This window comes from Alternaria hordeiaustralica (genome assembly GCF_023758085.1).
Source record: "Alternaria hordeiaustralica strain BMP 2776 chromosome Unknown scaffold_6, whole genome shotgun sequence".
Taxonomy (NCBI): domain Eukaryota; kingdom Fungi; phylum Ascomycota; class Dothideomycetes; order Pleosporales; family Pleosporaceae; genus Alternaria; species Alternaria hordeiaustralica.
This window is the reverse complement of record NW_026056778.1, coordinates 811,192-837,731: the sequence shown is the minus strand read 5'-3', so window position 1 is coordinate 837,731 and position 26,540 is coordinate 811,192. Positions and strand designations below refer to the sequence as shown.

At 40.6% G+C, this 26,540-nt stretch overlaps 7 protein-coding genes across 7 annotated transcripts; 4 read left to right on the top strand and 3 right to left on the bottom strand.

Annotated features, from left to right (window-relative positions):
• Window positions 1-297: 297 nt before the first annotated feature.
• Window positions 298-773, top strand: J4E84_004178 (uncharacterized protein; the record flags this gene model as incomplete). The annotated part of the gene is made up of 3 exons (XM_049386786.1): window positions 298-412; window positions 468-699; window positions 755-773. 3 exons carry the CDS (start codon window positions 298-300, stop codon window positions 771-773), a joined length of 366 nt encoding a protein of 121 aa, XP_049245556.1.
• A 78-nt stretch (window positions 774-851) lies between these two features.
• Window positions 852-1,888, bottom strand: LIA1 (deoxyhypusine hydroxylase; the record flags this gene model as incomplete). Its single annotated transcript, XM_049386785.1, has 2 exons — window positions 852-1,362; window positions 1,416-1,888. 2 exons carry the CDS (start codon window positions 1,886-1,888, stop codon window positions 852-854), a joined length of 984 nt encoding a protein of 327 aa, XP_049245555.1.
• Window positions 1,889-2,422: 534 nt separating this feature from the next.
• Window positions 2,423-3,690, top strand: J4E84_004176 (uncharacterized protein; the record flags this gene model as incomplete). Its single annotated transcript, XM_049386784.1, has 2 exons — window positions 2,423-3,071; window positions 3,122-3,690. The coding sequence occupies 2 exons, from the start codon at window positions 2,423-2,425 to the stop codon at window positions 3,688-3,690; spliced, it is 1,218 nt and encodes a 405-aa protein (XP_049245554.1).
• Window positions 3,691-19,585: 15,895 nt separating this feature from the next.
• Window positions 19,586-20,432, top strand: XYL1_3 (NAD(P)H-dependent D-xylose reductase (XR); the record flags this gene model as incomplete). Its single annotated transcript, XM_049386783.1, has 4 exons — window positions 19,586-19,733; window positions 19,785-19,914; window positions 19,973-20,080; window positions 20,135-20,432. 4 exons carry the CDS (start codon window positions 19,586-19,588, stop codon window positions 20,430-20,432), a joined length of 684 nt encoding a protein of 227 aa, XP_049245553.1.
• A 1,062-nt stretch (window positions 20,433-21,494) lies between these two features.
• Window positions 21,495-22,439, top strand: J4E84_004174 (uncharacterized protein; the record flags this gene model as incomplete). The annotated part of the gene is made up of 2 exons (XM_049386782.1): window positions 21,495-22,112; window positions 22,164-22,439. 2 exons carry the CDS (start codon window positions 21,495-21,497, stop codon window positions 22,437-22,439), a joined length of 894 nt encoding a protein of 297 aa, XP_049245552.1.
• Window positions 22,440-22,652: 213 nt separating this feature from the next.
• On the bottom strand, window positions 22,653-24,138 carry J4E84_004173 (uncharacterized protein; the record flags this gene model as incomplete). Its single annotated transcript, XM_049386781.1, has 3 exons — window positions 22,653-23,519; window positions 23,580-23,927; window positions 23,962-24,138. The coding sequence occupies 3 exons, from the start codon at window positions 24,136-24,138 to the stop codon at window positions 22,653-22,655; spliced, it is 1,392 nt and encodes a 463-aa protein (XP_049245551.1).
• Window positions 24,139-25,307: 1,169 nt separating this feature from the next.
• Window positions 25,308-25,569, bottom strand: J4E84_004172 (uncharacterized protein; the record flags this gene model as incomplete). The annotated part of the gene is made up of 2 exons (XM_049386780.1): window positions 25,308-25,499; window positions 25,564-25,569. 2 exons carry the CDS (start codon window positions 25,567-25,569, stop codon window positions 25,308-25,310), a joined length of 198 nt encoding a protein of 65 aa, XP_049245550.1.
• Between the last annotated feature and the right edge of the window lie 971 nt (window positions 25,570-26,540).

Below are 26,540 nucleotides of genomic sequence, written 5' to 3'. Positions count from 1 at the left end.
TTGGACGGGTTGGGCATGCGGCTAGATCATCGTGCGTGCGCGCATGCTATGCTCCGGTAGCTGGCCAGTCGCTGCTTGGTGAACCGATGGTAGCAAACTTGTTGTAAAAGTGCCATGCGATGCACCGGGAGCATCGAATGCATGTGGTGGTGCACGACATTCAGACGCGTTCTCACCGCCTGCCATTTCCGTCCTAGCTTGGCTGCAGCCGCGGAAGTCGCGATTCCCTGTAACTTTTTTCCTCAACTCCAACACCGATCACCCGCACCAAGACGATAAATCGATAAATCACCCACCATGTCGGCTATTGGTAGTCTTGTCTTTTGCACCGACTGCGGAAATCTCCTCGACGGATCTGCCGGCAAGCAGAATGTCATCTTGACCTGCGCGGCATGCGGAGCGCAATGTAAAGGTATGCGCCATCTATGTTGCGCATGCGGAAGCGTAGAAGATTTAACCGACCGCAGATACATCATCGAAGACTGTCGTCACAGTTTCCAAGCCCACCGCTTTCCCGTCGTCGCTGCGCGCAAAGAGATCCGAGGTCCAGACCATATCCGAGGAGGACGTTCAGACGAGCAGCGTCATCAATCATCCATGCGAGAAATGCGGAAGAGAGGAAGTGCGATACTACACACAACAGCTGCGAAGCGCAGATGAAGGAAGTACTGTCTTCTACGAGTGCGACTGCGGTCACAAGTACGTTCAATCGTCCATGTCAAGAGCTGAGCTTATGCTAATTGCTATCTTACAGATGGAATACCAACAACTGAAGCGGAAATTCTACCTATGTGGCCATTTTGAATTCTAGATACCCCGAACGCCGTATGCATGCAATCCCTTGGGCTGCGCTAAGCTGCAACAGCTTGCGGCACGATCGCGTACTCCATCTCTCCGTTCTTCTCAAACTCTGCCATGTCAAGTGCTACGACCACACTGTCGCGCACCACCTGCTCTGGGTCGTTCAAAAATTTACGCAGAGTATCCTCGACACCCTCTTCATCGCCCAAGCTTCCAAGTGCCTCGGCTGCCTCATGTCGGACCATGCTTGCCTCCTTTGTGTTACTGAGCGCTTCTGTAAGACTAGGGATGGATGCGGGGTGTGACAGCTGCCCAAAGACAAAGGCGATTTCGTGGCGGAAGAGAGCAGATGGGTCTGTGAATCCGCGAGCGAGCGCCTGTACGGCCGGAACGGCAGTTGGGAGGTCGGGCGGCGAGGAAAGATCGCGCAGGGCGAACATGGCTCGGTAGCGCTGGAACAAGGGCAACGAGGTGTCGAGCAGTGTCTTTTCAAGTTCGGGGATCGATGCCTTCTCCGTACTCTGTGGTAGTGGTGGCGCAGGGTCGATGGACGTGAAGTCGCTGTGTAGTAGTCAGCAAGAAAGTAGAATACACAGGAATCGAAATAAGCATACCTCTTCTTCAACTTCTCCTGCCCCTTCTGCAGCCCATGGTCCCACTCTATGCGGTCCACAGCAATGTCGCAAGTCTCCCGTACGACATCGATCTCTTTGACGTCGTCCCTCAACGCCCTTAGCAGCTCAAGACTGCCCTTGTCGCTCAGCGCACCGAGTGCCTCGGCAGCCTCGTGCCTGCACATGGAGTCCTCCTCTTTATCCTCCAATACGCCCCTCAAGGGCGCGATGGCAGCATCGTGCCCCGACTGACCCAGGCAGTAGGCGAGTTCGTGCTTCAACAGAGCTGACGGCGATGCGAAAGCGGCGGCAATGGCCTCGATGGCGGGGACAGTCTGCGCACTGGGTGGCTGCAGACCCGCAAGGTGCTTGAGAGAGAAAAGAGCGCGAAAGCGGCGGGCGAGGGGCTCCGACTCCGAGGTGAGGATGTTGCGAAGCGTAGAAACTTGGGTGTCCTGCTCTGTGACTGCCATTTTGCTGCTGTGGAAAAGAAAACTAATCGCGAACGTAGTTCTTCACGTAAATGTCTTCCGAAAGCGGCTCGACGCTTTTTTGGCGGGGATGCAGAGATCTGGTGGGGTGTCAAAGTTCCATCTGATAAGATCTTCACCGCACCTGCATCCACAGCAGTTGACGCTAGTCGGATACGGTTAGACATAATGTGACAGCGTGGCAGACCAGTTGACCGAGTCCAGGGCTGCATGAGCCATGCAGGAACAAGCCGCTCCGTTCACCTTACTTTCACTAGCTATGACTCCTTTTTGCCCCGTCTTTACTCCCCGTGAGTGAAAGACTCAGCAGGTCAACAGCGCATCAAAGGGACAAAGACTATACCTGGACCTGCCGCATGGGGAATCGAGTAGCCTCACCCTCACCTTCACTTCACCGCGACTTCGCATATCGCCTGCAAACCCCCACCACGCTCCTTACACGTCACACCCACAACGACGTGACGGGGACACTTCTTTTACGCGACCAGGCTCGACCGCTTCCACCTACCACTTAGTATGGCGTTCCTTCGCGGAGTGTCCGACTGCTTCTGGAACTATGTCAGTCCGCGCAAGACACAACAGCGCCGCGAAAAGCCATACGCCTTCAAGGTGCCTGCGCTGCCCACTCGATCCGCTGCTCTGTCAAAACACACCACACCACCGCCTACACGAGACATGAGTCCCGAAGCGCACGTCAAGACCCGGGGACTCAGCCCACGGAGCACTCACTACGATATCGATGCGACGCTGCTACCGCCCTCCCCACCAGCCTCGGCCATGTCGTCCAAGGACCTGGAAGGAGATACCCTGGCCGCGCATTCGCCCGCCGCACTCACAAGAGAGTACGACAACGATGGCTCTTCGGCCGACCTATGGGATGCGAACGAAGAGACCATGGTCGTTGATGACGGCACCTACATGGTCGTACAGAAGAAGGTCAACCACGACCAGGAGCGGTACAGACAAGATCAACAAGCCCGTGAGCTGCGTGACGCTGGTTGGTCTGAGGACGCGGTCTTTCTTTTTCAGAAGCTGGGCATGCGCGGATTTGAGCCACTGATGCCCATTAGCTGGATCAATGATCTCGAGACTGTCCCCGCAGACCTATTCACCGAGAACATCGACAAGGCCTTCATTAAGCCAGCCTGCGGTACTGATTACAGTGGTATGTTACGATCTTGTAGTTGCTAAGAGGATCTTACTAACAGCGTCCAGCGCAGCATGCTCTCGAGAAGTTGTTCGACCTGGGCGGTGTCGCTCGCGACGCCTGGCAGACGCGGACGAAGCGCGCTCCCCACTTCCAGATCGGCAAGGCTGTCAAGGCATACACAAAATGGGCTATGAAGGACGGCAGAGTCGAGCATCTCTGGTCCCAGCTCCCTCTATTCCAAACCGTCACCTTCTCGAGACATGTACACCCGGCCGTGGCAGAGCGCAAGATGATCGAGAAGCTTGGTCGGCTACACGAACTATGGTACGACACTCTACAGATCGATGAGGCAGCAGCCCGCGGAGATGCTATTGTGCCTGAAGTCCCGACCCTCTATGGTATCACTGCAACGCACACCGTCATGGCATTTGTGAGCTACGCGCCGCCGACCTTGAAGAACGAACAACCTTCACTACGTTTACTCGCCATGTACGACTTTATGCAGGAAGGCTGCGATGTCTGGCATTCACTTGCTATCTCCATCTTCATCATTCACGTGAGGAACAGAATGATGCAGTTGAGGGAGTGGCTTCCAGAGCCGGAGGTATCAACCGGCGAAGACCCTGATCTTTGAACGACGAACACGAAACCAAAAACACAACACACGAGAATGGATGAAAGAGATGACAAACTACGTAATGAACGAGATGGATATGTTTATGAACGATGGATACGATTTCAGTGCGAGGCCTTTTGCTTCTAGATATACCCGGTTATGAGCGCAATACCCCCAGTTTTCTTTTATTTCCTTTGTCAGACTGGCTGAACGACTGATGTCGGGCTCTGCTAAAAGAGCTGGAGACGACGAATACCCCAGATTGCGTCACTTTGCACATGCCTCAACGCAAGCAAACTTGCGGTGGTTAATGTGACCGAACGAAGAAGATGAAATTGATCCGAGCAATTACATAGTAATCAGAGAAAAAAACTGATATATCATACAATTGTATTTCTCTGCCTGCTTGTGATACTGACTTCTGGACATATCAAGACCCTGTTGACGCCGAAACTCCACATTTCGTGAGTTGGTACCTCTTTCGCCAGATATCTTCCAAACCGGTCACCCTCTCCCTGAAGCGGCTTTTGTGCCCTTGATCAGACCTCTTTCCTCGGGGTCCACACCCAACCTGCTTCTTGACAGATCCTCAGATCTTCGAGCTTCTTCTCCAAATCCAACATGCAGTCCCTACAGTGTCCCGAGAAGATGGTTATGGAATTGGTGGGGTTTTGACACGGTAGTCGGTACCTACTTCCGGGATCTGCGCCACACATGGTGAAGGGGTTGTCGTAGACTTGTGTGTTGTGCTCGCATGCGGTGTGGTGGTAGAAGTTGCGTCTGCACATGGTTGTTAGATTGTGGTTTTGGTGAAGATGTAGGCTTGGAATTGGAGATTTGACTGGGAGATTGGGGACTGAGGAGGTTGTTGGTGTTGTTAGTGATAGCAAAAGGCCGATTAGTAGCAGAGGTTGAAGAATACACGCTATTCAGTCACAGTGAATTTGAGTTTGCTACGTCCTTGTCATTGTCGAGGTGAAGTGAGAACCTTTCCAGAGCGCCTGTGAGTACCCTGTAGGAAGTCATGGTGAAGCAAGATTTTGAGCTTTCCATGAATGCAAGACCTTGTAGGAGCCTTAGTTGAAGAGCGACAGGTCATGGCATTTTCGAAGGAGAGCAAGAAGTCAACTACTGGGGTGGACAGTTCGTGACTGTCGGCTCTTTGCAAAGCCCAGCTCACGTGATGTTTCACTCAATCTGACCTCCATTGTACCAACCTGCACAGCGTGCCCCTTCATACTCGGCGGTTCAACCAAGCTTCCACGCATTCGCCTTTCACCCACCGGGACAAGACACCTTATACAGTACCAAGAGTCTGGGCAAGCAAGCCCGCTATGCGGTGTCTAGACTGTAGAATCCGGGGTACAGACGGCTATGTAAACATTTACCGTACGTGATGGCGCACAATATGGCGGGTAAAACGTGATTGGCGCGTTAAGTTCCCCGGATCCCCAGGACTGGCTACTATTCTCCGGGATACGGGGAAATGTCGTGTTGTGATCACCTAGCATCACGCAAGGGGCGCTGCGTCCTTTACGGATATGACAGCCTCATGTAATGGTATGCAAGAACTCATTTGGACGTTCTTGGTAACAAGGGGCAGTGATTCGGAAAGCCTGCCGTATATATGAAGTCAGGAGATCGATCCACATTCGCAAGATCTCAAGGACCAGGGACGGTGATCTTGCGCAGCCGGGCTGAGGGGTCGGAGAACTCATTACGATCTCGTAACTATGATTGCGGATTCGTGCTGCCGACATGTTCGCTGATTATGCTGGTCCAGAACATGAGCGCACCTGGGCAGTAACGGTGAGAAGGAGACAAGCGGTATGCGGCTCAAGCAAGATGCAGGCAAACGTCGCTTGGCAGCGCGCTTGGACGCCCCACGAAAATATCGCAGTCCTTCATCTGTTGCTGTGACATCGCCAACACCTCACGAACTATGCCTGATGTACTGCATAGCCTGCTAAGCTTCTTGGATATCGAGCAATCACCATACAATGTGTAAGAGATGCGCCTTCTGCCGCCACTTCTAGCCTTGGAAGCGCCACACGTGTCACGCGGCTTCACATAGATTACCAACTCACAACTCCACTGTTCGGTATTCACGCCAAGACGTTCTTTAACCGCAGGAAGATTGTAAAGGCGGAGAGCTTGGCATATGCATGCCATAGAGCTTGGGAGCACACGTGGATGGGTGCTTGCCAGGACAGTCGTAGCGCCGCCATGACCCGAAGCCCACTCCACCACGGAGATATTGACATGTAGGTTAATGACCGCCCGGTCTTGTCCCGTAACCGTTTGTTTTAAGTTACAGACCAATCACATAGAGAGTAGCTTAGCTATCCTTAGGGTTAATCTTAGTTAATACTTGCTTAGACAGTTAGATTAATTATAAGCTTAGCTATTCTTAAACAGTTGCAGCCTAGCGCTAGCGCCTTAGTAGCTGCTCTACGTCTTATTCTTAACTTTATTCTTAACCTTATTCTTAACCTTAGCTAAACTAAAATTTAACTATAATTATTACTATAAACGTCTATCTACTAAACGCGCTATAAGTAATAATAAGCTAAGTCTTAACTAAGTATAGACTTATAGTAGACTAAAGTAATAGTAGAGAGAATATGCCTAGTGTAGTATAATCTAAGATAGCTCTTAGTAAGCATTAATATAAAGAAAGCAAATCTAATATTAATTTAGAAGCAGTAGAAAGTAATATAAATAGTAATAGTAATGTTAAGAACTTTATTATACTAGCAAAGGCACTCTAAATAAAGAACATTAGTAATTAGGTAAGACTAGTCTTTAGTTAGACTAGTCTTAGACTATTCTTAAGCTAATACCTGCTTTAGTAATAGTATTGCAAGTATAGTAGTTTTTCTTTACGTCTAGCTAGAATACTATTTACGCCTATTATAAGAGTATAAGACTTTAATATAGAATAGTCTTAGTTAACTCTAGTTAGAATAAAGAGAGTAAGACCTAGACTATTATACGTTAGACTTTACACTGTATATACAATATAAATATTAGTAAAAACATTTCTGCTAAGAGATGCCTCTACTAAGTTAGTACTTAGTATAATCTTAAGATAAGATACTTTGCTAACCTTACAAAGAATAAGTTTACTACACTTATAGTTGCAAAAAAATATATAGTTAATACTTATATAAAAGCTATAAGTAGAATAATCTTAGTTATATCTCTATATTACTAATAAGGCATAGTACGCTATAGCTAGCTATACTCTCTTTATATAAATAGACAGTTAACTTAGTAGGTATTAGACTACTTAGGTTAATAGTATAATAAGTGTAGACTAAACTTAGATAAAACTATACTAATACGTATAGCCTACTTTAGTCTAGTTCTTAAGCATACTAAGAAACTAAAGGCGTATTATAATGTAAAGCAGCTTTGCTGCAATTATTAGCTTAGAGCTAACTAAGTAGTAGTATCTAGGTTAATACTTAATAAGGTTCTACTTCTAGACTATTACTAAATTAGTATTACTCTAGACAATGCGTATATTCTACTATTTAGAGATATAGAGTTCTAAAAAGAGTAATGTTAAGAGTAAGAGGCAAGTATTAGTATATTCTTAGATTTATCTTAGCTAATAGTTATTAGTTACGCAACATAAGAAAAACTATAAGATTTAATAAAGTTATAGAAGGTACTATTAAGTTACTAGTATATAGAAATAGAGTAAGTAACTATTAGAGTTACCTTAGTATACTCTTACTTACATTAAATAGGCTATTAAGTATAAGGCTGCCTATATTGCTACTAGAATTTTAAAAAACAGCTATAGATACAAGACCTACTATAGAAAGAAGTAAGGTAAGTTAAAACCTGTCTTAGTTTATACCTAACTAATAATACTAGTTTATCTAGAGCTAGTCTCTGCGCTTAGTCTAGAGTACAAGACTTTAGTAAAGTTTACTAATAAGAGCCTTGCTCTTACTTATTATATATTACCTACACTATATATATATAAGAACTATCTTAGTTAAATCTTAACTAATAATATATAGGTAGGCTAAGTCTATAAAGTAAAAAGAAAAGAAGGTGCGTAGTAAAGGCAAGAGCAGCTAGAGCAAGAGTAGCTTCTAATTAGTGTTTACTAGGTCTAGTCTAAGAGAAATTAAATAAGCATTAGATTAGGTAGCTAATCTGTTTAGGCGCATAGTCTTATAGCCTCTACAGACTTATTATAAGGCGTCTTACATAGCTAAGAGTAGACTTAGTATAGTCTAGTAATAAGCACTATAATATATAGTCTGTACGTCTAGTAGCGTACTTAGTAATTTCTATTAGTGTCTATTAACCTAGCTATCTATTCTCTTTGCTAATCTACTTTACTATATTAACTAGAATAGCTAAATTCTAGAAATAGATTAGTCTTAGTAGCATCTAATTATAGCGTCTAATAGAAACTCTAGTTAGCTAAGCTATAGTATACTATTACTAACAATATTATTTCTAGACTTTATATTACTAGCTATTAAATAGAAGCCTAAGAGACTAGATTATTTTTAAAAGAAACCTAGTTACAGTGCTACGTTAGCGAAGCTTATGTTAGTAGAGAATCTACTAGCTGCTTTAGGCGTGTAATCTTCTATAGACTAAACTAAGTCTAAACTAACTATAGCTGCTAACCTAGCTCTACTAGCAGCGCAATTATTTACTCTACTTAGATATAAGTCTCTAAACCTAGGTCTACGCATTAAGAATAAGACTAAGACTAATCTATAAACCTTTTCTAATTCTAGCATATATGTCTCGCTGCAGTTAGATCTAATAAAAGTATTAGGTACTACTCTAGGTAAAACTACTCTAAAGAAGACTTAGTGCAGTCTTAATATTAGTTTTGTATTATCTACCTTAGCTTAAACAGATCTTTCTACCTTAGACTAGAATATATAGAATATACTAAATGTAGAGAGTCTAGACTATACTTAGTTTAATCTAGATGCTAATACTCTAATACCTAATAAGATTTAAGTAGTGTTTGCTAAGATCTCTTTCTAAGAATTATCTTAGTCTAATTACTAAGTAGCGCTTCTACAGCTAGCTACTACTACTACTATAGACCTATTAATAATAGGTTCTAACTTCTCTACGTATAAGAAGTCTTTTTAAGAGATAATAATAGACTTTATAGAATGTTCTGCTAGTTAGGTAGACTAATCTTAGATAAGTCTACAGCTAGCGTATAATCTAACTTAGTTTTAGCATAAAGTAGTTAAAATACGCAGTATTAGTATTATTAAAGGCTTCTATGCCTACCTAAGAGGCATAAAGGTTAAGTCTTAGACTAATCTATTTAGTAATTTACTAAAAGCAGAGGTAAACGTAGACTCTACACCTGCGCTAGAGAACATAGAGCTAGAACTAACACTTTTTAATATAAGTAACCTTATAGATTAGACTAAAAACGTAAGCTTAGACTATACTTAGATATAACTCTAATAAGGCTAACTTTATATAGAAGAGCTATATTACCTATAAAAGCTATATGTCTAGGCTATATAGTGTAACTTTTGTGCACGTAGTATATAACTAGAGCATTCTAAGTATAAACCTAACTAACGTTGTTTACAGAACTATAAGAGAAAGGTTTTCTAGTACTTACTAGAAGCAAAGTATTATATATCTAATATTAACTTTAGCGTTACTAGAGTAAACTCTTAATATTATTTAGTTATAGTATGTTGTAAGTAGTGTTGCCTTAGAATAATCTTAGACCTTACTAATGTAACTAGTTAACCTTTATATTCTATCTAACTACTATTTTCTACATAAGAAAAACGCACAGCTAATAGATATATTTAGACCTATCTTAGTTTAGTTCTACCTAGCTAATATAGTAAAGTATATTAACTTAGGCTACACTAAAGTAAGATAAGCGTTTAGTAATATACTAAGGCACGTTATAGACTTGCTTACTAGTATATAGTAATTAATATAGATCTATCTTAGAGCATTTCTACTAATAAGTAAGCCTATTATTAATCTATTAATATTAATACTTTAAGAATCTATAAGAACAAAATCTCTAAAAGCGTAAAAGATATACTATCTTATAACCTAGTTAATAAGAAGGTATATGCTACTAGTTTAGACTTAGTTATATCTTAATTAATAGAGACTAGAGATATAACCTCTCTAAGCGCGTCTAGTATATATACTAACTAGGTTTAGTACGTACTGCAAAGTAGACTTAGTAAGATCTTACTAATTAATAATAAAAAGCTAGTAAGAATAAAAAGAGAGCGCTAAACCTTATAGTTAATAAAGAGAGCATACTTAAAGCTAGAGCGTTAAGACTATACGTAGACGTATATTAGAATTAGTGTAAGATATATATTACTATATCTAGAGGTATATAATAGTGTAGACTTAGTGTACTCTAAACTAACGTCTTTAGTATATCTAGACATTAAAGTAGATTCTAACTATTATCTTATTACTATATTTAATCTAGAATTAGTAGCACGCTGCTAGATTGTAATAGCTAGTAAAGTAGAAGCGTGCGTAGAGATTAGTCTAAGTCTATACTAAGTACTAACCTATCTACAAGAAGAAGAAGAGAGCTTTTAGAAAGAGTAAGCGTATAAGTAAGAAGAGTAAGTAGCCTAGGTCTAAATTAATTATTAGTAAATTATTAGAAGATAGAAGAAAGTAAAAGTATTTTAGGTTTACTCTAAATAGGTAAAGCTAGTACTAATAGGTGTATAAAGAGTTTTAATTTACATATAGACACGTATAGAAATTATTCTAAGTAGATACTAGGTAGATACTAGGTAGTAGAAGAGTAAGAGAGCACTACTAGCGTCTGCGCTAGTTAGAGTAAATAGACAGTAATATCTTATATTACTTTTTAGGTTATACCTTTGTCTCTCTTACTATCTACTATATACACTACTAGTAAATATATTAATATACTACTTGCTACTACTACTAACTAGACTAAGTTAGTTCTACTCTTAACATTAATAATACTTATACTACATTTAACGTAATAGCGACCGCGCCTAGCTCTAGTAAAACTAATCTTAGTGTAGTCTTAAGTATTAAACTAGGTGCTAAAGATAAAGTAGAGGCTAGTATTATCTTAGGTTAATCTTATATAAGGTCTCTAAGAACTCTAGAGAGGTAGAAGTTTAGCCTAGACTAAGTAGAAGTTACTAACTTTACTATTACTCTAAAGAGAAGAGTCTATAAACTAGAAGACTATATATAAACTTAGATTAGTTTTAGTCTATATCTAGTTATACTTATATAAGACAGCCTTTGTTTAAAAGGTATAAAAATATTCTTATCTCTACTAATAATAAGGCGCCTATTAGCTTGCTATTTCTACTAACTGTATATATATATAAATTAGTTTTAGTATACTCTTACTAATGTTAATAGATAGAGATTAATAGCTAGAAGGTAGTATTTATTCTTAAGAGGCTTCTTAACTGCACTATAAATATAAATATTAGAACTACAGCACTTACGCTAGTATACTACAAATATAAGACTATAGATTATATAGTAACTAAGTATAATTCTAACTAACTAGTAGTAGACTTAGTTTATAAACTATTCTATAATATTAAAGCACTTTAGAGAGGTGCATCTTAAGCACGTAAGTTCTCTTAGAACTAACTTAGTTTATTCTACCTAACTAATATATTTAGTACCTTGTAGCTAGCTATATTCTAGGTTAACAGGCTTAAGGTAAGACTAGTCTAGTTATAACACACAAGCTTAGGCGTAAGTTAGTTTATACTTAAATTAGTTATAGCTAACCTTTATTAGAGTATTATACTAAGCTATATAAGTATATTAAGGCAGAAGAGAAGAGAGAGAATTAATCTTAGATTATACTTTCTTTGCTCTTCTACTACTCTAAGCCTAAGAATAATCTAGCTTCTATCTCTATTCTACCTATAGCTAGTCTAGTTCTTACGCTATATTCTGCACCTACCTCTACTATAATTACTACACTACTAGTTATATTCTAGACTAGTTTTAGTTAGCTAGGTAGCCTAAACCTCTTATTACTAGAGCTTAAAGCAAATAAGGTAAGTATATTTAGATCTATTTTAGTATAGTCTAGCTAATTATAACTTTAGACCTGCGTAGTTATTATAACTTACAAAATACTTAGAATTATAGATATTAAGTGTGCAACGTGTAAGGCTGCTAGTAGCAGAAGAAACAAACATAGTAAGTATAGAAACTATCTTAGTTAGGTCTTAACTAATGTGTGTATTAGCCTACCTAGATATAGCCTAACTTAGTTTAGACTACTAGGTCTTAACTCTACTAGATATAACTACTATTTAAGAATATATCTAGGTTATAATAGCTGTATAAGTGTAGTCTTAGATTAAACTTCTTAATATACACTAACTCTATATAGAAATGCGCGTAGTAAAGAATTAAAATAGAATAGAGAGATAAGTAATAAGAAGGTAGACTAAAATTTAGATTTATAGTACATTAGCTATAGTTATTAAGACATAAGACTTAGACTAGACTAGGTTTAGTTCTAAGGTTTAGACTATAGAGGCGGTTTAAAATACTTAGCTACTTAATAGTTAGATAAGTAACTAAATAATAGACACTCTGCAAAGCTTTAGCTTAAGTCTAATAGAATTAAACTAAGAATAAACTATAGAGAGACGTTTAATATGCCTAGCACAAGAACTTAATACCTAGAGAACTCTTAGCCTTTTTATAGTTAGGTATCTACTAAGTTAGGTCTAAATACTGTAGTAGATAGAATTAAGTATAGACTTACTCTAGAACTATTTAAAGAAAAGGTATCTCTAGTATTATTATTATAATTAGGCTCTTTAAGCAATGCTATAAATAGATTAGCTAGGTCTAGTGTAAGTCTACTTTTGTCTACATTAACTAGTAGGTCTTAGCGTTAACTATCTAGTGCAGTATTTAAGTGCATACTAAGTGTACTCTTACACTAGCTTATACTCTTACTACTAGATACAACTACGTTGCTTATAATATTATCTCTAATATATAATATAACTAAGTTTTATCTAAGTACGTTATTAGTTAAAGAAGTTATAACCTTAGAACTAGCTACTACTATATTATTCTGTGTATAACTACCTAGGTCTAGCGTAAGTGTAGACTCTATTAAATCCCTCTTATTAGCTGCGTGTGTTCTCTCTTCTACACTTTCTTAAACTTCTTTATTTATATTACCTAAAGTGTCTTCTAGACTACCTTCTTTAGTATGTATCTAGTTAGTTAGGTTATATTTAAGTGTAGTCTTACTACTTACCTTAGTAGGTTTGTTTATAGTGTTGCTAAAGAGGGTGCTAGTATTAGCCTAAGACTTAGTATTCTTATAGCTAGAGTTCTAAAAGACAAGAGGTATTAGTAAGAACTAAACTAAGTGTAGTTTTAGCGCATATATATACACTTATATCTATACTATTATATAGCTCTACAACTATATTAGAGTTAATAACTAGACTAGGTTTAATCTTAATATTAGATTTGTTGCGTAGAAAGACTAGAGAAGAGAGTAGTGTAGTTAGAAGATTGCGCCTCTAATAGGCTTTATTTTCTAGAATATAGAACTAGTAACCTAACTAGATTAGACTATAATTACTCTTAGAGCGCTCTTTACTTACGCGCTAACTACGCTGTTTACTTAGAACTAGCTAGTCTTATTATCTATTCTCTAAGCCTTACACTTTATGCAAAATAAGTATAGTCTTAGTAGACTCTATAACTAATACGCATATAAATTCTTATAAGATAGTGTAAATAAGCTACTTTTATAGCAAATGTACTCTACTAAAGCTAAGTTTATATATTAATAGAAATATACTTAGACTACTTATATTCTGTAAGCATATCTTGTAGGTAGAAGAGTTAGCACTAATATTAAAGTTGTAGTGTAATTAGCTCTTTATATACTAGTATAAGAAAGTATCTAGATTCTTTATAGTAATAGTAGTCTTAGATTATACTTAGTCTAATATTAATATTATGTTGCTTACTTAGTACAGAAATAGAAAGAGCTCTAGTTAGTTAAAGTATATTATATACTTCTTATACGTAGGCTATATAGGTTAATTATACTAAGACTATATATAGAAGAGTCTATATATATAATCTATAAGTTTAGAAGCTCTTATATAGCAGGCTATAGTAAATAATAGAGAGAGTATAATAGAGGTAGAGTAAACTAAGATAGATCTTAGCTAAGGTTAAGAATAAGGTTAAGTATAAGGTTAAGTATAAGGTTAAGAATAAGAAGTAAATATAAAAAATAGAAATAGATACTAAGCAAAGCATATAGATGCGCTAAGACACTAGTATTACTATTAATTAGCTTTGCTAAGATCTAACTAAGTTATGTCTAGCTATTTAGCTAGAGTGTGTTTAGGTATTTAACCTTATTCTTAACTATATTCTTAACCTTATTCTTAATCTTAGCTAAGCGCACTACGCAGCGCGCAGAGCTAACTTAGTGTAGTCTACTTACGCGTCTTATCTTTAACCTTATACTTAACTTTATTTTTAATCTTAGCTAAGCGCACTACGTAGCGCGTAGAGCTAACTTAGTATAGTCTACCTACGCGTCTTATTCTTAACTTTATGCTTAACTTTATTCTTAACCTTAGCTAAGTACACTATATAGCGCGCAGATCTAACTTAGTATAATCTACTAATACGTTTTATGCTTAACCTTATACTTAACCTTATACTTAACCTTATACTTAACCTTATTCTTAACTTTATTCTTAACTTTAGCTAAGCGCAGCGCGCAGCGCAGAGCTAACTTAGTGTAATTTACATAGTACTCTTTATTCTTAACTGCAACTATTCTTATAACTACTATATTCTAAGATTAATATAGAGTTTGTAGAGTATACTTAGTTAACTTTAGCTATATTATGTTATCTCTTTATCTCTTGCCTATATTATTACTTTGTTTAGACAAATAAACGTTATTTAATTAAATACAGTACTAGTATTACATTACTACTACCTTATAGTGTTAACTTAGGTAGATCTTAGTAAAGCTTAAGCCTATAGATTAACTATAGAGAACTAGTTCTTAATTCTACTAGTCTAATATTTCTAGAATATAGTAAGTATTCTCTTAGTATTTACTAACTCTTAAGCTACTATCTGCGTCTAAAGAGCGCGCTCTTAGAAGAATAGAGGTATAGCTACTTACCTGCCTATAGTTAAGTAGTAACTTAGAACATTCTTAGACGCCTATTAGTATAATGTAGGTACTAAACTACGTTATATATTTATAACAAAAGAGCTTTATATAGGTAGAGAGCTTCTAATAGGTAGTAAGCTTTCTATAGGTAGTAAGCTTTCTATAGAGAAGAAACTTACTAGTTAAGATTAACTATATTTGTTAGCGTAGTAAGAGTAGAGTAAGACTAGTCTACACGTACGCCTTATACGTATAAGTATATATATCTATCTTAATTATTAGTTAAACTTCTAAACTACTATAAACTAGTTAGTTAACGCTAACTATAGAGTAGTCTAGGTGTATTCTTACGCTTAACTACTTAATCTCTAGGCTAGGCCTTAGAAACTAGCTAATAGACCTATAGATAACTAAGATAACTCTTAAGATAAGCTTCTAGATAGGCTGCGCAGAATACTAGTAGAAGAAATATACTATTAGCCTTACAATAATAAGCGTGCGTTACTTTAGACTACTTCTAGACTATTCTTAGCTTAGTAGTCTTAAACGTTCTACCTATTGCGCTTTTTACGTCTAGCCTTATCTAGAGTAGTTTTTAAACGTACTCTTAGACTAGTGTTCTTATATATCTATCTAAGACTATAGACTATATAGGTCTTATATACCTTACTATTGCTATAGTTAATAACTTTTATACTACGTAGTATTAGTGCAGTGTCTATTAAGTATACTCTAAGGTAACTTACTTACTAATAGCCTTTACTAGAGATACAGCTTTACCTATAGAGTTTATTCTGTAATAATTCTGCTCTAAATTGTTGCTATTTTAACGTTAGGTATTCTACTATACTTTAGGCTTAATAAGAGACTTTATAAGATATAAGCCTGCAGCGTATATACCTCTATCTCTTTTATTCTTTGCCTAAGCGCTAATTTTACTATTAAGAAACGTAGCTAAAATATTAGTCTAGTATAGACTTAGTATATTCTAGATATACTAATTAGACTCTTAATAAATTAGTTATATTCTTCTAATATCTTGTAGTTAATAAGATTCTTAATAGCCTTATTTAAGCTTTCTATATTCTAGTTTATACTCTAAGTTAATTCTATAATCTCTCTTATAAAGTAGACTACGTAAAACATAATAATATATGTAACATACTATTACTAATCTCTACTATTATAAGCAGTATATATAAGGTAATTACTAAATTCTATAAATATGTAAGTAATCTTAGTATATTCTACTAGTGTAGTAACGTACTACTAAGCTGCTTAGTGCACATATCTATAATAATAATTTAAATTCTAGTTCTATTTTAGTAATACTAGTTTATAGAGTATTCTACTATGCGCTATTCTTAGAACACTCTAGTAAATACCTTCTAGTATATCTTTCTAGTGTCTCTATTAACGTATACCTGCGTAATTATATAGACTATAGTACTATATTAGATTAGTCTAAGTAAGAACTATATAATATACGTTTGCCTAGGCCCTCTAAGTAAGTAGTAAAGATAATCTTCTATATAGATTTTATAGCTATACGCTTAAAACTTATATTAATAGAGAACTAGCGCTAAGAACTATCTTAGAGTAGAGTAAGTTAAGACTAGAAGAACGTAATAACAACTAGGTTGTTTCTATTATAGTAGAAGTGTTTAATATACTAGGCAACGTTAGTCTAGAGTATACTAGAATTACTTCTGTTCTACACTTACTCTGTCTAGCTTTCTATGCTCTACTTAGTAACGCATCTTAACACTCTTAATTCTGTTATTATAATATATTATAGTTAAATTCTTCTTATAATAGAGCGCTTAGAGTATATTAAGATTGTTTAGAGAGGCGTGCAGCTTAGCTACTAACACTAGGCCTCTATCTTAAAGTAGTTTATAGAGAAAATAGTTTTGTAACAAAGTTACTAGTTAGAATTAGTTTTAGTTAGCACTTAATTAATAGTGTATGCGTACTTATATTTTAATTGCCTTCTTGCATAGTGCAAATAATTTAATGCAACTCTTCTCTTATAAGTAGCAGAAGCTTAGATAGTAGAGGTAGTAGGTAGTTATAGTTATTATAGAATACTATAATAATTATAGAATTAGTCTTAATTTTAACTAGAACAAAGATATAGAAGACGTTTAGACATAGACCTAGTTCTAGAAATTGCGTTAGAAAGTTAATAATTAGTTCTTTACTAGTAAGGTAGGTAATCTCTAGTTAATATAAGTATTAACTAAGATAGCTCTCGCACGTACGTATAGTAGATAGGTTTTCTTACTCTATTCTACTCTATAATATAATACTTAGTTATTACTAGAGATATATAATCTTCTTAGAATTGTTATATTAAGAAGAGTATCTCTAAGTTATATTTAGAAGAGATCTTTCTTTTAAAATGCTTACTCTACTAAATACTAAAGTTATATTAATAGGCATATACAATGTAGTACTATAGAGTTTTAGACGTTATCTTATAAAGTTAGTCTACACTTAGATAAGTCTCTATATTAGTATAGTATAGAGAAGATATAAAACAGCTCTTAACTTATAATAATATTTATATTCTACTAGATAGTAGGCTAACAAGTCTTAGTATTATACTTTTTATATAAAGTTCTAAGATAAAAGGTTCTAATTATAGCTATAAAGTAGCTATAACTATTAGACTAAACCTAGTAGAATCTAGATTACTATATACCTATAGATCTCTTGCTGTATAGAGTTTCTATTTTTATAGAAATAGATCTTATATATAGTGTTAACTATACTCTTACTATAATAAGAGTAAGATAACTCTTATACCTAAGAACTAAGCGCGCTATAGTATTTAACACTTTAGTACTTATATTTATAGTAATAGCATTTAATATTACTTAGAATTTAGACTTTTATACTATAATTAGTCTTAGAATTCTTTAACTTATTTGTATTTTTTTTCTAGACTTAGCTATAGCTGTACTAGATTGCCTTATAGGCGTTAGTAAAACGCTAGAATAGACTAAGTGTTCTCTTATACCTTAACCGCTAAGAGAGCCTAATATTAGGTTTTTATATATAGTAACTCTACTACGTATATAGTACTAGTAGGTAAGGTATAAGAGTATATTAGCACTATAGTTGTGCAAAAAAGCACTAATACCTCTAGAGAAGTAGTCTAAGTACTGTCTTAATTCTAGATAATAAAGTTATTATTAGCCTTAACTTCTGCTTTGCTATTTAAATTAACTAGTATATTAGGTTTAATCTTAGTATTATCTAGGTAATAATTACTAGAATTACTATTAACGTTAACGTCTAAGAACTTAGGCTATTATAAGTTAGAAATAAACTTAGTATAATTTAGGTAATATACACGTACGTCTTTAGAAGGCTTCTCTAGGTTTAGCTAGTAATGTGCGTTCTATAGTAGTATAAGAGAGGTTTATACTAGTAGCTTAGCTACTATATAGGTAAACTAGATATTACTTTACTTATTATTAGCGCAAGATGTAGACTATAACTAGACTAAGTATATACTAGACTCTTAACTGCTCTAAACGCTACCTACTTATATACGCTTTATTAGAGATTCTTCTAAGTCTCTTCTAGATACTACGTACGTAGAAGATACTATAAATATGTTATAAGATAGGTCTAATAGTATACAACTACGCTAAATAGAGTAACTATAATCTATCTAAGATAAATTAAATTAGTAAGAGCCTAGTATAAGCTGCGCTATAGTATACCTAGGTTATATATATACCTAAGAGAAAAGGTTACTTAGTTAGTAACTTATCTAAGTATAAGTTTAAAGGCTTATTATAGTTAATAGTGCTACTAGTAGTAGTATTAATTAGCAAAAAGTTAATAGTAACTAACTAGAGTCTGCAGAATTAGACTAAGTATACTCTATAACTAGACTAGACAGTAATTAAGTATACTGCGTGTTAGCTAAGAGACTTAACTATATATAGTCTAAGGTTCTGCTAGAGCTACGCTGCAATCTATTATAAAGTAATTATTATATATTTAACTTAAAGTAGTAGGTCTATATTACTAGAGTAGTCTCTAAGTATAGTCTAGGTTCTATCTCTACATAGGTTACTTATAGCTAAGCTAATAAGAGAGGCTCTTATACTACTATAGTATTAGTAATAAGACCTAAGTTTATTAGACTATACTAGGTATATACTAAAGTTAAGAATAAGAATTTTAGTTCTACGTATCTTAGATCTAGATCTATCTTAGTCTAATCTAATGTAGTATTAAAGATAAATAAGCTAAAAATTCTAGAGTACTAAGCTATTCTAGACACTAAGTAAGGATAGCTAAAGTGCGCTTCTGCAGCACTTGCTAAGGTTACCCAAGGTCGCGCCGCAGGACAGCTAAGCTACACCGTCCTAATCACACCGGATGCTGCGCCGGCATTTCGCATGCCTTTCTTTCCAGAAGCCAAGCCCGGCATAGTGGTGTTTCTCCTATCGCAGCACTTGATCTACATCCTAGCTGCTAAGAGACGGACGGCCGTAGTGATGGCGAGAATGTTTGTCTTGGTTCCGCCAGCAGACCCGGGGCTACCCCATTGAACAACCAAGCCGCGGTGTGTAGTGGAGCAAGGCATATAAAGCCATCTTGAGTCGCCTCGTAGATCACCACCACGATCAAACATCTCCCTTCGCTTCCTACCACAAGCAATTCATATTCAAGATGGTCTCTTTCACCTCCCTCGTCACTGCTGCTATTGCGGCCACTGGCGTTTTCGCTGCTCCCGCCACTGATGTAGCTGCTCGTTCGCCTAGTGACCTTGTTGCCCGCCAGAGCACTCCCAACGCTGAGGGAACTCACAACGGCTGCTGTAAGTCGTATCATGAAGCAATATGTTGAGCATAGCTGATCACGCGTCTAGTCTACTCTTGGTGGACTGATGGTGGCTCCCGTGTCACCTACACCAACGGTGCTGGCGGAAGCTACAGCGTCAACTGGGGAAGCGGTGGCAACTTCGTCGGTGGAAAGGGATGGAACCCTGGATCCGCCCGGTATGTTAACCCAAGCAACTGCATGCTTGGTGTGAGACCTTTGCTGACCATGTATCAGTACCATCACCTACTCGGGTACCTACAACCCCAACGGCAACTCCTACCTTGCCATCTACGGCTGGACTCGCAACCCGCTCGTCGAGTACTACGTCGTTGAGAACTTCGGGTGAGCAATGTCCCTGTACGGACTGCATGAGAGGCATACACTAACACCATAAAGAACCTACGACCCATCTTCGCAAGCCTCGAACAAGGGTACATTGACCGCCGACGGCTCTTCCTACAAGATCGCCCAGTCGACCCGTACCAACCAGCCATCCATCGATGGAACTAGGACCTTTCAGCAGTACTGGTCTGTTCGCCAGAACAAGCGTTCCAGCGGATCTGTCAACATGAAGACTCACTTTGACGCCTGGGCCAGCAAGGGCATGACTCTTGGTAGCCACTACTACCAGATCGTCGCCACTGAGGGTTACTTCTCCACTGGATCCGCTTCCATCACCGTCAACTGCCCGTAAGCTTTCTATCACGGAAAGACTCAACTCCCTGAGGCGGTGACGCAGATGGCGTGATGGTATGACGGTGTGACGATGTCAAAGGTTGTTCACTTCGCTGGCGACTTCTTTACTGTAAATATTATCTTACTCTGGCTTGCTAGCTAGCACAAAAATGTCAAACTTTTGCCATTCCACATGCCGGCACATGTTGCTCCGTTCTATACACCCTTTCACGTTATGTCCACACGCCCAAGATGGCCCCATACCGCATTAATGCAACAACGTCGTAAATGACACCCCCATTAGAAGTGACAAACTGTGTCCAGGCTGTCTGAAGAAAAAACAAGAACGTGAAAGTAGGGAAGACAACAAAGGCAAGAAAACACGGGACCCTCGTTGGCCCGGCGGCTGGGAATGGTCTGGCTATGCTGATGTAGGCGGAAGAGATAGTTACCGCGACGATGTACCGCAGTAGGAAGCAGGTGTAAGAGACCTGACTGCGGGGCAAGGTGAGGTTGACGGGAGCTGGTGATGACTCGATGGCCCTGGAGGTGTCGAAGCGCCTGTCATAGCCACGTCTCTTGCTGAGCTCACCTTTACCTATTCTTCAAAGCCTATGACAGCTGGCAGGTACAGTAGAGGCCCCACCTAGATCTTCTTACTTATACGTTCCTTCCCACAACTACTTCACCTGGTCATCAGCATCCTCTCAACTTCACGGTTCATATTGCAACCCATACAACCTCACCTTATCACTTTGCGAGACACACCAAAAGGGCTCGCGCTATGGCAGACATATCAGGAAATCTTCAAAAGTCTTCCGACCACTACACTCTGGCGGAGCTTCAAAGAGAAATTGTAAAAGATGAAGATTGGCGGGCAAAGTTTCGCTACCTACCCAAAGCCTCAAAGGCAGATCTCAAATTTCCCTTGATAGTTCGGGGCAGGACCGAGAGATGGCTGCGGATCGGCTCTCAAAAAAGCAACGAAAGAGACCGTGTCTACGCCCGAGTGTGTCCCCCCTCCGCAAACGGCCGCCACAGTCTAGTGGACGTCTGTTTACCTGATGGTATTGTAATAGGGATGCATCGAGCGCAGATAAGGAACGACACTTCGCTGTTGCAAGGGATCAAGTATTTTGAGCCCTTCGTCCAGCTGAACAACATTGGTAGCATCAAGTGGCGCAAGTCGCTTCGCTTCCTAGTCTTGTACTATTTCCTTGAACAAAAACTTATCGACCGTACTATTTTCACAAGAGATGGACTCGAATCATTGCAGAGAGCATGCACAAGTATTGCGGAGGAGGCAATTCGGATGGGGAAAAAGACAGCTCGCCCACTTCTCGTCGTTCCAAAGAACGTTCAGATCACAGAAGCTCAAACTCAGCCGAGATCAGAAGAAGACGACGAAGACGAGGATTTTGAAGGTATACTCGTCAAGCGAGAGGATATACCAGCAGTGCTAGTGAAAGCACCCGAGAATGACTCTATGGGTGCGGTCAGTACCATGCTGCGAAGAGACGACAACGTTGCCGCAAGGCCATTCCCGAAGTCAACGGCCAGTCAAAAGGATGCAGAGCGGAAGTACGGACATGCGCCAGCTGCAACTATCTTCGCATGTGAGACTAAAAGAAAAAGGTCTGCGGATGAACATACCACGAGAGAGAAGGAGCACGGCAGTGAAGAGGATCCGAAGCTGGTGGTAAGTTGCATGATGATAACCTGGAACCGCTGAAATTAACATTCCCCTCAGTGCAGCCGCTTCAAGCGCCTTGCACAAACCAAGATTGAGAACCTCCAAACGGAAGCGACAGCGATCCAAGACACGCTGGATGCGCACGCCACGTCACTCAACGAGGCCGTGATGGCGGTTTCGAATCATGAGAAGGCTCTCGTAGTTGCAAAAGCAAGGCTGGAGACAGTACAAGCTGCAAAGGCGGCCACGGAGACAAGATTGGAGGAAGTGCGCAATGAGGTAATCAAGAAGAGTTGGATATTTCAGGAAGGGTTCGAGTCTTTCTACGGTTGAAGAGCTTGAGGTACGAAAGCATTGAGGACTTTTCACCAGGAGTTACGGAAGGAATGACTTTACGGTTGCGATTTTAGGTGTTGGCGTCGGAGTTCTCACGGAGGCTGCGGCAATGGTAACTGATTGTGAACAAAAAGTCTGCGCTCATTAGGATATGGGCTCTGAGCATCATAGCCAACTAAAACAAATTACAATCACACAAACTAGCCCACCTTACAAGTGCGCGGCGACATCAGTGTAGAGCGGCATCGTACCTGGAGTCGTCGCAAGCGCTTCCTCAATGATTGACAAGGCGAGATCGATCTGCTCCTCCGTAACCGTGATCGGAGGCGCTATCCGGAACACTCCACCAAACGATGCCATCGTGGCTAGCTGAGCCCACAAGCCCATCTCTGCAATCTTTGTTGACACTGCGGCTCCTACTTCCGGGGCACCGACCTTTGTCTTTCTGTCGCCAACAATCTCCATTCCAGCCATCAGACCGCGACCACGAACGTCCCCAATGCAACCGTAGCGTGACTGCAACTGCCTGAGTCCTGCTTGGAGCTTGACACCGAGCCTCTTGGAACGAGCGCAGAGCTCGTCTCTCACGACGATCTCGAGAACCTTGTCGCCCACAGCAGCTGGAAGGGGATCGTTGATATGGGTAGTGTAGAACAAGAAACCGTTGTCTTTGGCATGCTGGGCGATGGGGTTCGAAGTTAAGACAGCACTGAGCGGTATGCCATTTCCAAGCGTCTTGCTGAGTGTCACGATATCCGGTACTACGCTTTCGTCCTCGGGGTGGTGTGTGAATGCGAACATATCGCCAGCTCTGCCAAGTGCTGTCTGTGCTTCATCAACAATGAGAAGCATGCCTCGAGCGGTACAGTGGTCCTTCAAGGCCTTCAGATATCCAGGAGGAAGCTCCAGCATACCGCCACTCGATAGGATCGGCTCAACGATAGCCGCTGCGAGTGAGCCGCAGGACTGTTTGTCTACAAGATCGAAGCCGTAGTCCAACTCAGTCTTCCAATCATGCGTACCATCAGCGTGTCTGAAGATCGATCGATAGGAGTTTGGGGTCGGCAGTGCTAGGTTCTAATGTAGGTTTACAAGGTCAGTGCACGTCTCACATGCAATTAAGGCAGATGCGCTTACCCCAATCATGTTTGGACCGTAACCTGAACGTCCAGCGTGATACTGCGCACCGAGCGATCCGCCTGTCATGCCGTGCCATGAGGCAGCCAGACCAACAATCTCCCATTTGCCAGTGTAGAATTTGGCCAGCCGGATCGCGGCTTCGTTCGCTTCGCCGCCCGTACTGAGAAAGAAAGCTTTGTCGAGCCCAGCCGGCGCAACGCCAGTTAACCGTTTCGCAAGATTGATGACTGGGGGACTGATCATCCCACTGAAAAGATGATCGAGATGTTGCGCATGATCCGCGATCACTTTCACGACCTCAGGATGGCCATGCCCGATCAGAGTGCTCATCTGTCCAGAGGTAAACTAAATAAAACAATTAGCATTGTATACTTGGTACATTCCCGAGCTTGAAGCCACTAACGTCCATCATTCGGTGACCCGATGCTGTCTGCACGTTGATGCCGTCGGTGGAGGTGATGATCTCAGGATGGAATGCGGTCCCGTATGTGAGCAGATTGTCGTCCGCATCGCGCTGCAATTGCGTAATGTCGGCGTCTGCGTATGGAAGAGGCATGATAGTGTCTATTTCGCTGCAGCTGTACTGGTCGATGGGAAAGATGATGTTTGGCGTTGCTTGTGTTCCCCATGTTGCTGGATAGCTGGGGACTGGTTATATAGACAGTCTTGTATGCAGTCCCAGGCGCCATCCCACGGAACGATACGTACGAAGACGCATTGCTATGTTTTCCGACGGAGACGCTGGAAGCATCAGAGTACACACACGTGACCCTATCCCGTCGGAAAGAAGGTGCAGCAAGGGAGGTGCCAGGGGATGATAGCGATAAGCATTGAGCTAACTACGGCTGGCGCTTGAGCCACGATGACGACGCGAAACCCGAGAACGCGACCGCGACCGCGACCGCGCAACTTCGAGAAAACTGCAATGTGTACTTCTACAGCTCAACAGCCGCGCACGCTGCATCAATACACCGAACCCCAAACTCCATGATCTTCATACCACTCACATTCTCAGCCCGAGCTGTAGTTACTCTCGACCCACCCACCATCAATGGACCATGACGCTTTTGTAACGTGCGCGGCCTCATCGCCCAGCAGGAAAGCAACCGATCCAGCTATCTCCCATGTTTCTGGAAGCTCACGGTTCAAGATACATGGAATGTTGTCTTTGTTCAGATGGAATTCACCAGCAGCTGAGTTGAAAGGCCTAAGTATCGGAAGTCAGCGAATGTGTCACGATCAATCTGTACAGAACAGAGCCTACTTCGTCATCATTTCTGTGTTGAAGCATCCGCTGCCTACAGTTAGCTCAGGTCGTCTTCAGACATCCAAGTCACTTACGGGCACAGCGCGTTGACCCTGATTCGCCTCGACGCCCCTTCAAAAGCTGCAACTTTCGTAAGACCAATGAGCGCGTGCTTGGCGGCGACGTATGCTTCAGGGTGGAGATGCAAAGTCAGCGTGTGTTTCGTATGCATTTGGAAAACCTCGGTATTTACCCGATGTGCCAGGCGTTCCGTAGTGGCTCGCGATGCTTCCAACATTGACGATTGAGCCACCGTCCTTGATGACCTTCATTTCTTGTTTCAAGCAATGGAAAGTACCAACAACGTTTACGTTGAGCAGCCTAGCGAAGTATTCTGGGTCGAGGTCGGTTATAGGGAAGATCTCGCGTTGCTCCACCGCTAGACGACTCGATCAGAAACACATACAGTATCCAGAAAGCTAATTGAGCTCACCAGCGACGTTTGCGGCTCCATCAAGCTTTCCGAATTTAGCTACAGTCTCCTCGATCCAAGACCGAACACTGTCTAAGTTGGCGATATCTACGACGCACGTCCAGTACCGGTCCTTGGCGTCTGGAAGCTCAGCGTCAATCTCTTTGGTGGCTTTGGACAGATTGTCAACCGACGTTGCCTACAGTTTAGTGTACAAAGTCAGCACACGTCTCGTATGTATCTGTTACATGAACATTACTTACACACATAGAGACTGTGGCACCTCGTATCAGCAAGTACTTGCTAACAGCCAGACCCAGTCCACGGCTGGCTCCAGTTACAGCGATGACCCTTCCCAAAAAAGGAAGGGTGTTGACAGCATATGGGAGGGTCTTAGCGGTGCCGTTCATATTGATGAGCCAGGATATGAGAGAAGTCAGGTAACATCAGTTCGACAGCAACGTACCGCTCATATATCTCACGAGTCAACAGCGATATGCAAACCCTCGTTCATGGCTGCGAGCCACGAGTCGCCAGCACAACCGCGCCGCATAATCATATGCCGAACTCCTAACTAGGTTCCCACATGGGATACTACGACCCGTTTAGAGTCTCAGCACTAGAGATCCTTCAGTGGGGCGCGGAGTTGTGTGCCGCTCGTGGCTGCTCATTTGGGATATCCCCGGAACTAGCGCGATCCATCTGGCATTGCCGCCGGGCGCCAGCTCCACAGACAATCAATCGCACGATCATATCGTCTAAACCAATGCCCTTCAAGATTCATTCGTTGGTACTCGTCTGCTCCTCTCACATACAATTCATGCAATTGTCGACGGTAGAACAATGTGCAGTCAAATCCCTTTCATCCATACCCGAGGGCAGATGACGTCGCAGACATTGTTGATAGAACGAGCGATGCCGGATATGAGATAAGATGATCTCACCAGCTTCATGGATGCGAGTTCGCCCTGCAGATACCTACCGGAAACGAACCATGCGAAATGCGGTTACCAGTACCTAGATTTGTTGACAGTGGTAACCAGTCCAGCGGTGCCATGCGATAATCAGGCGCAGGTAGGATTTGTGATTGGCTTGATCAGTTCGGAGGTTATAAGCATGCGCCTCTCGCCTCGACTGTCACCCTGCGTATCTCAACCTGCGCTCGCTTTCTAGTTTGGCGAGGATGAGTGCGACGTCAGTCTACATGGCGGTACCACCGCCTGGCCAAATCAGACATACA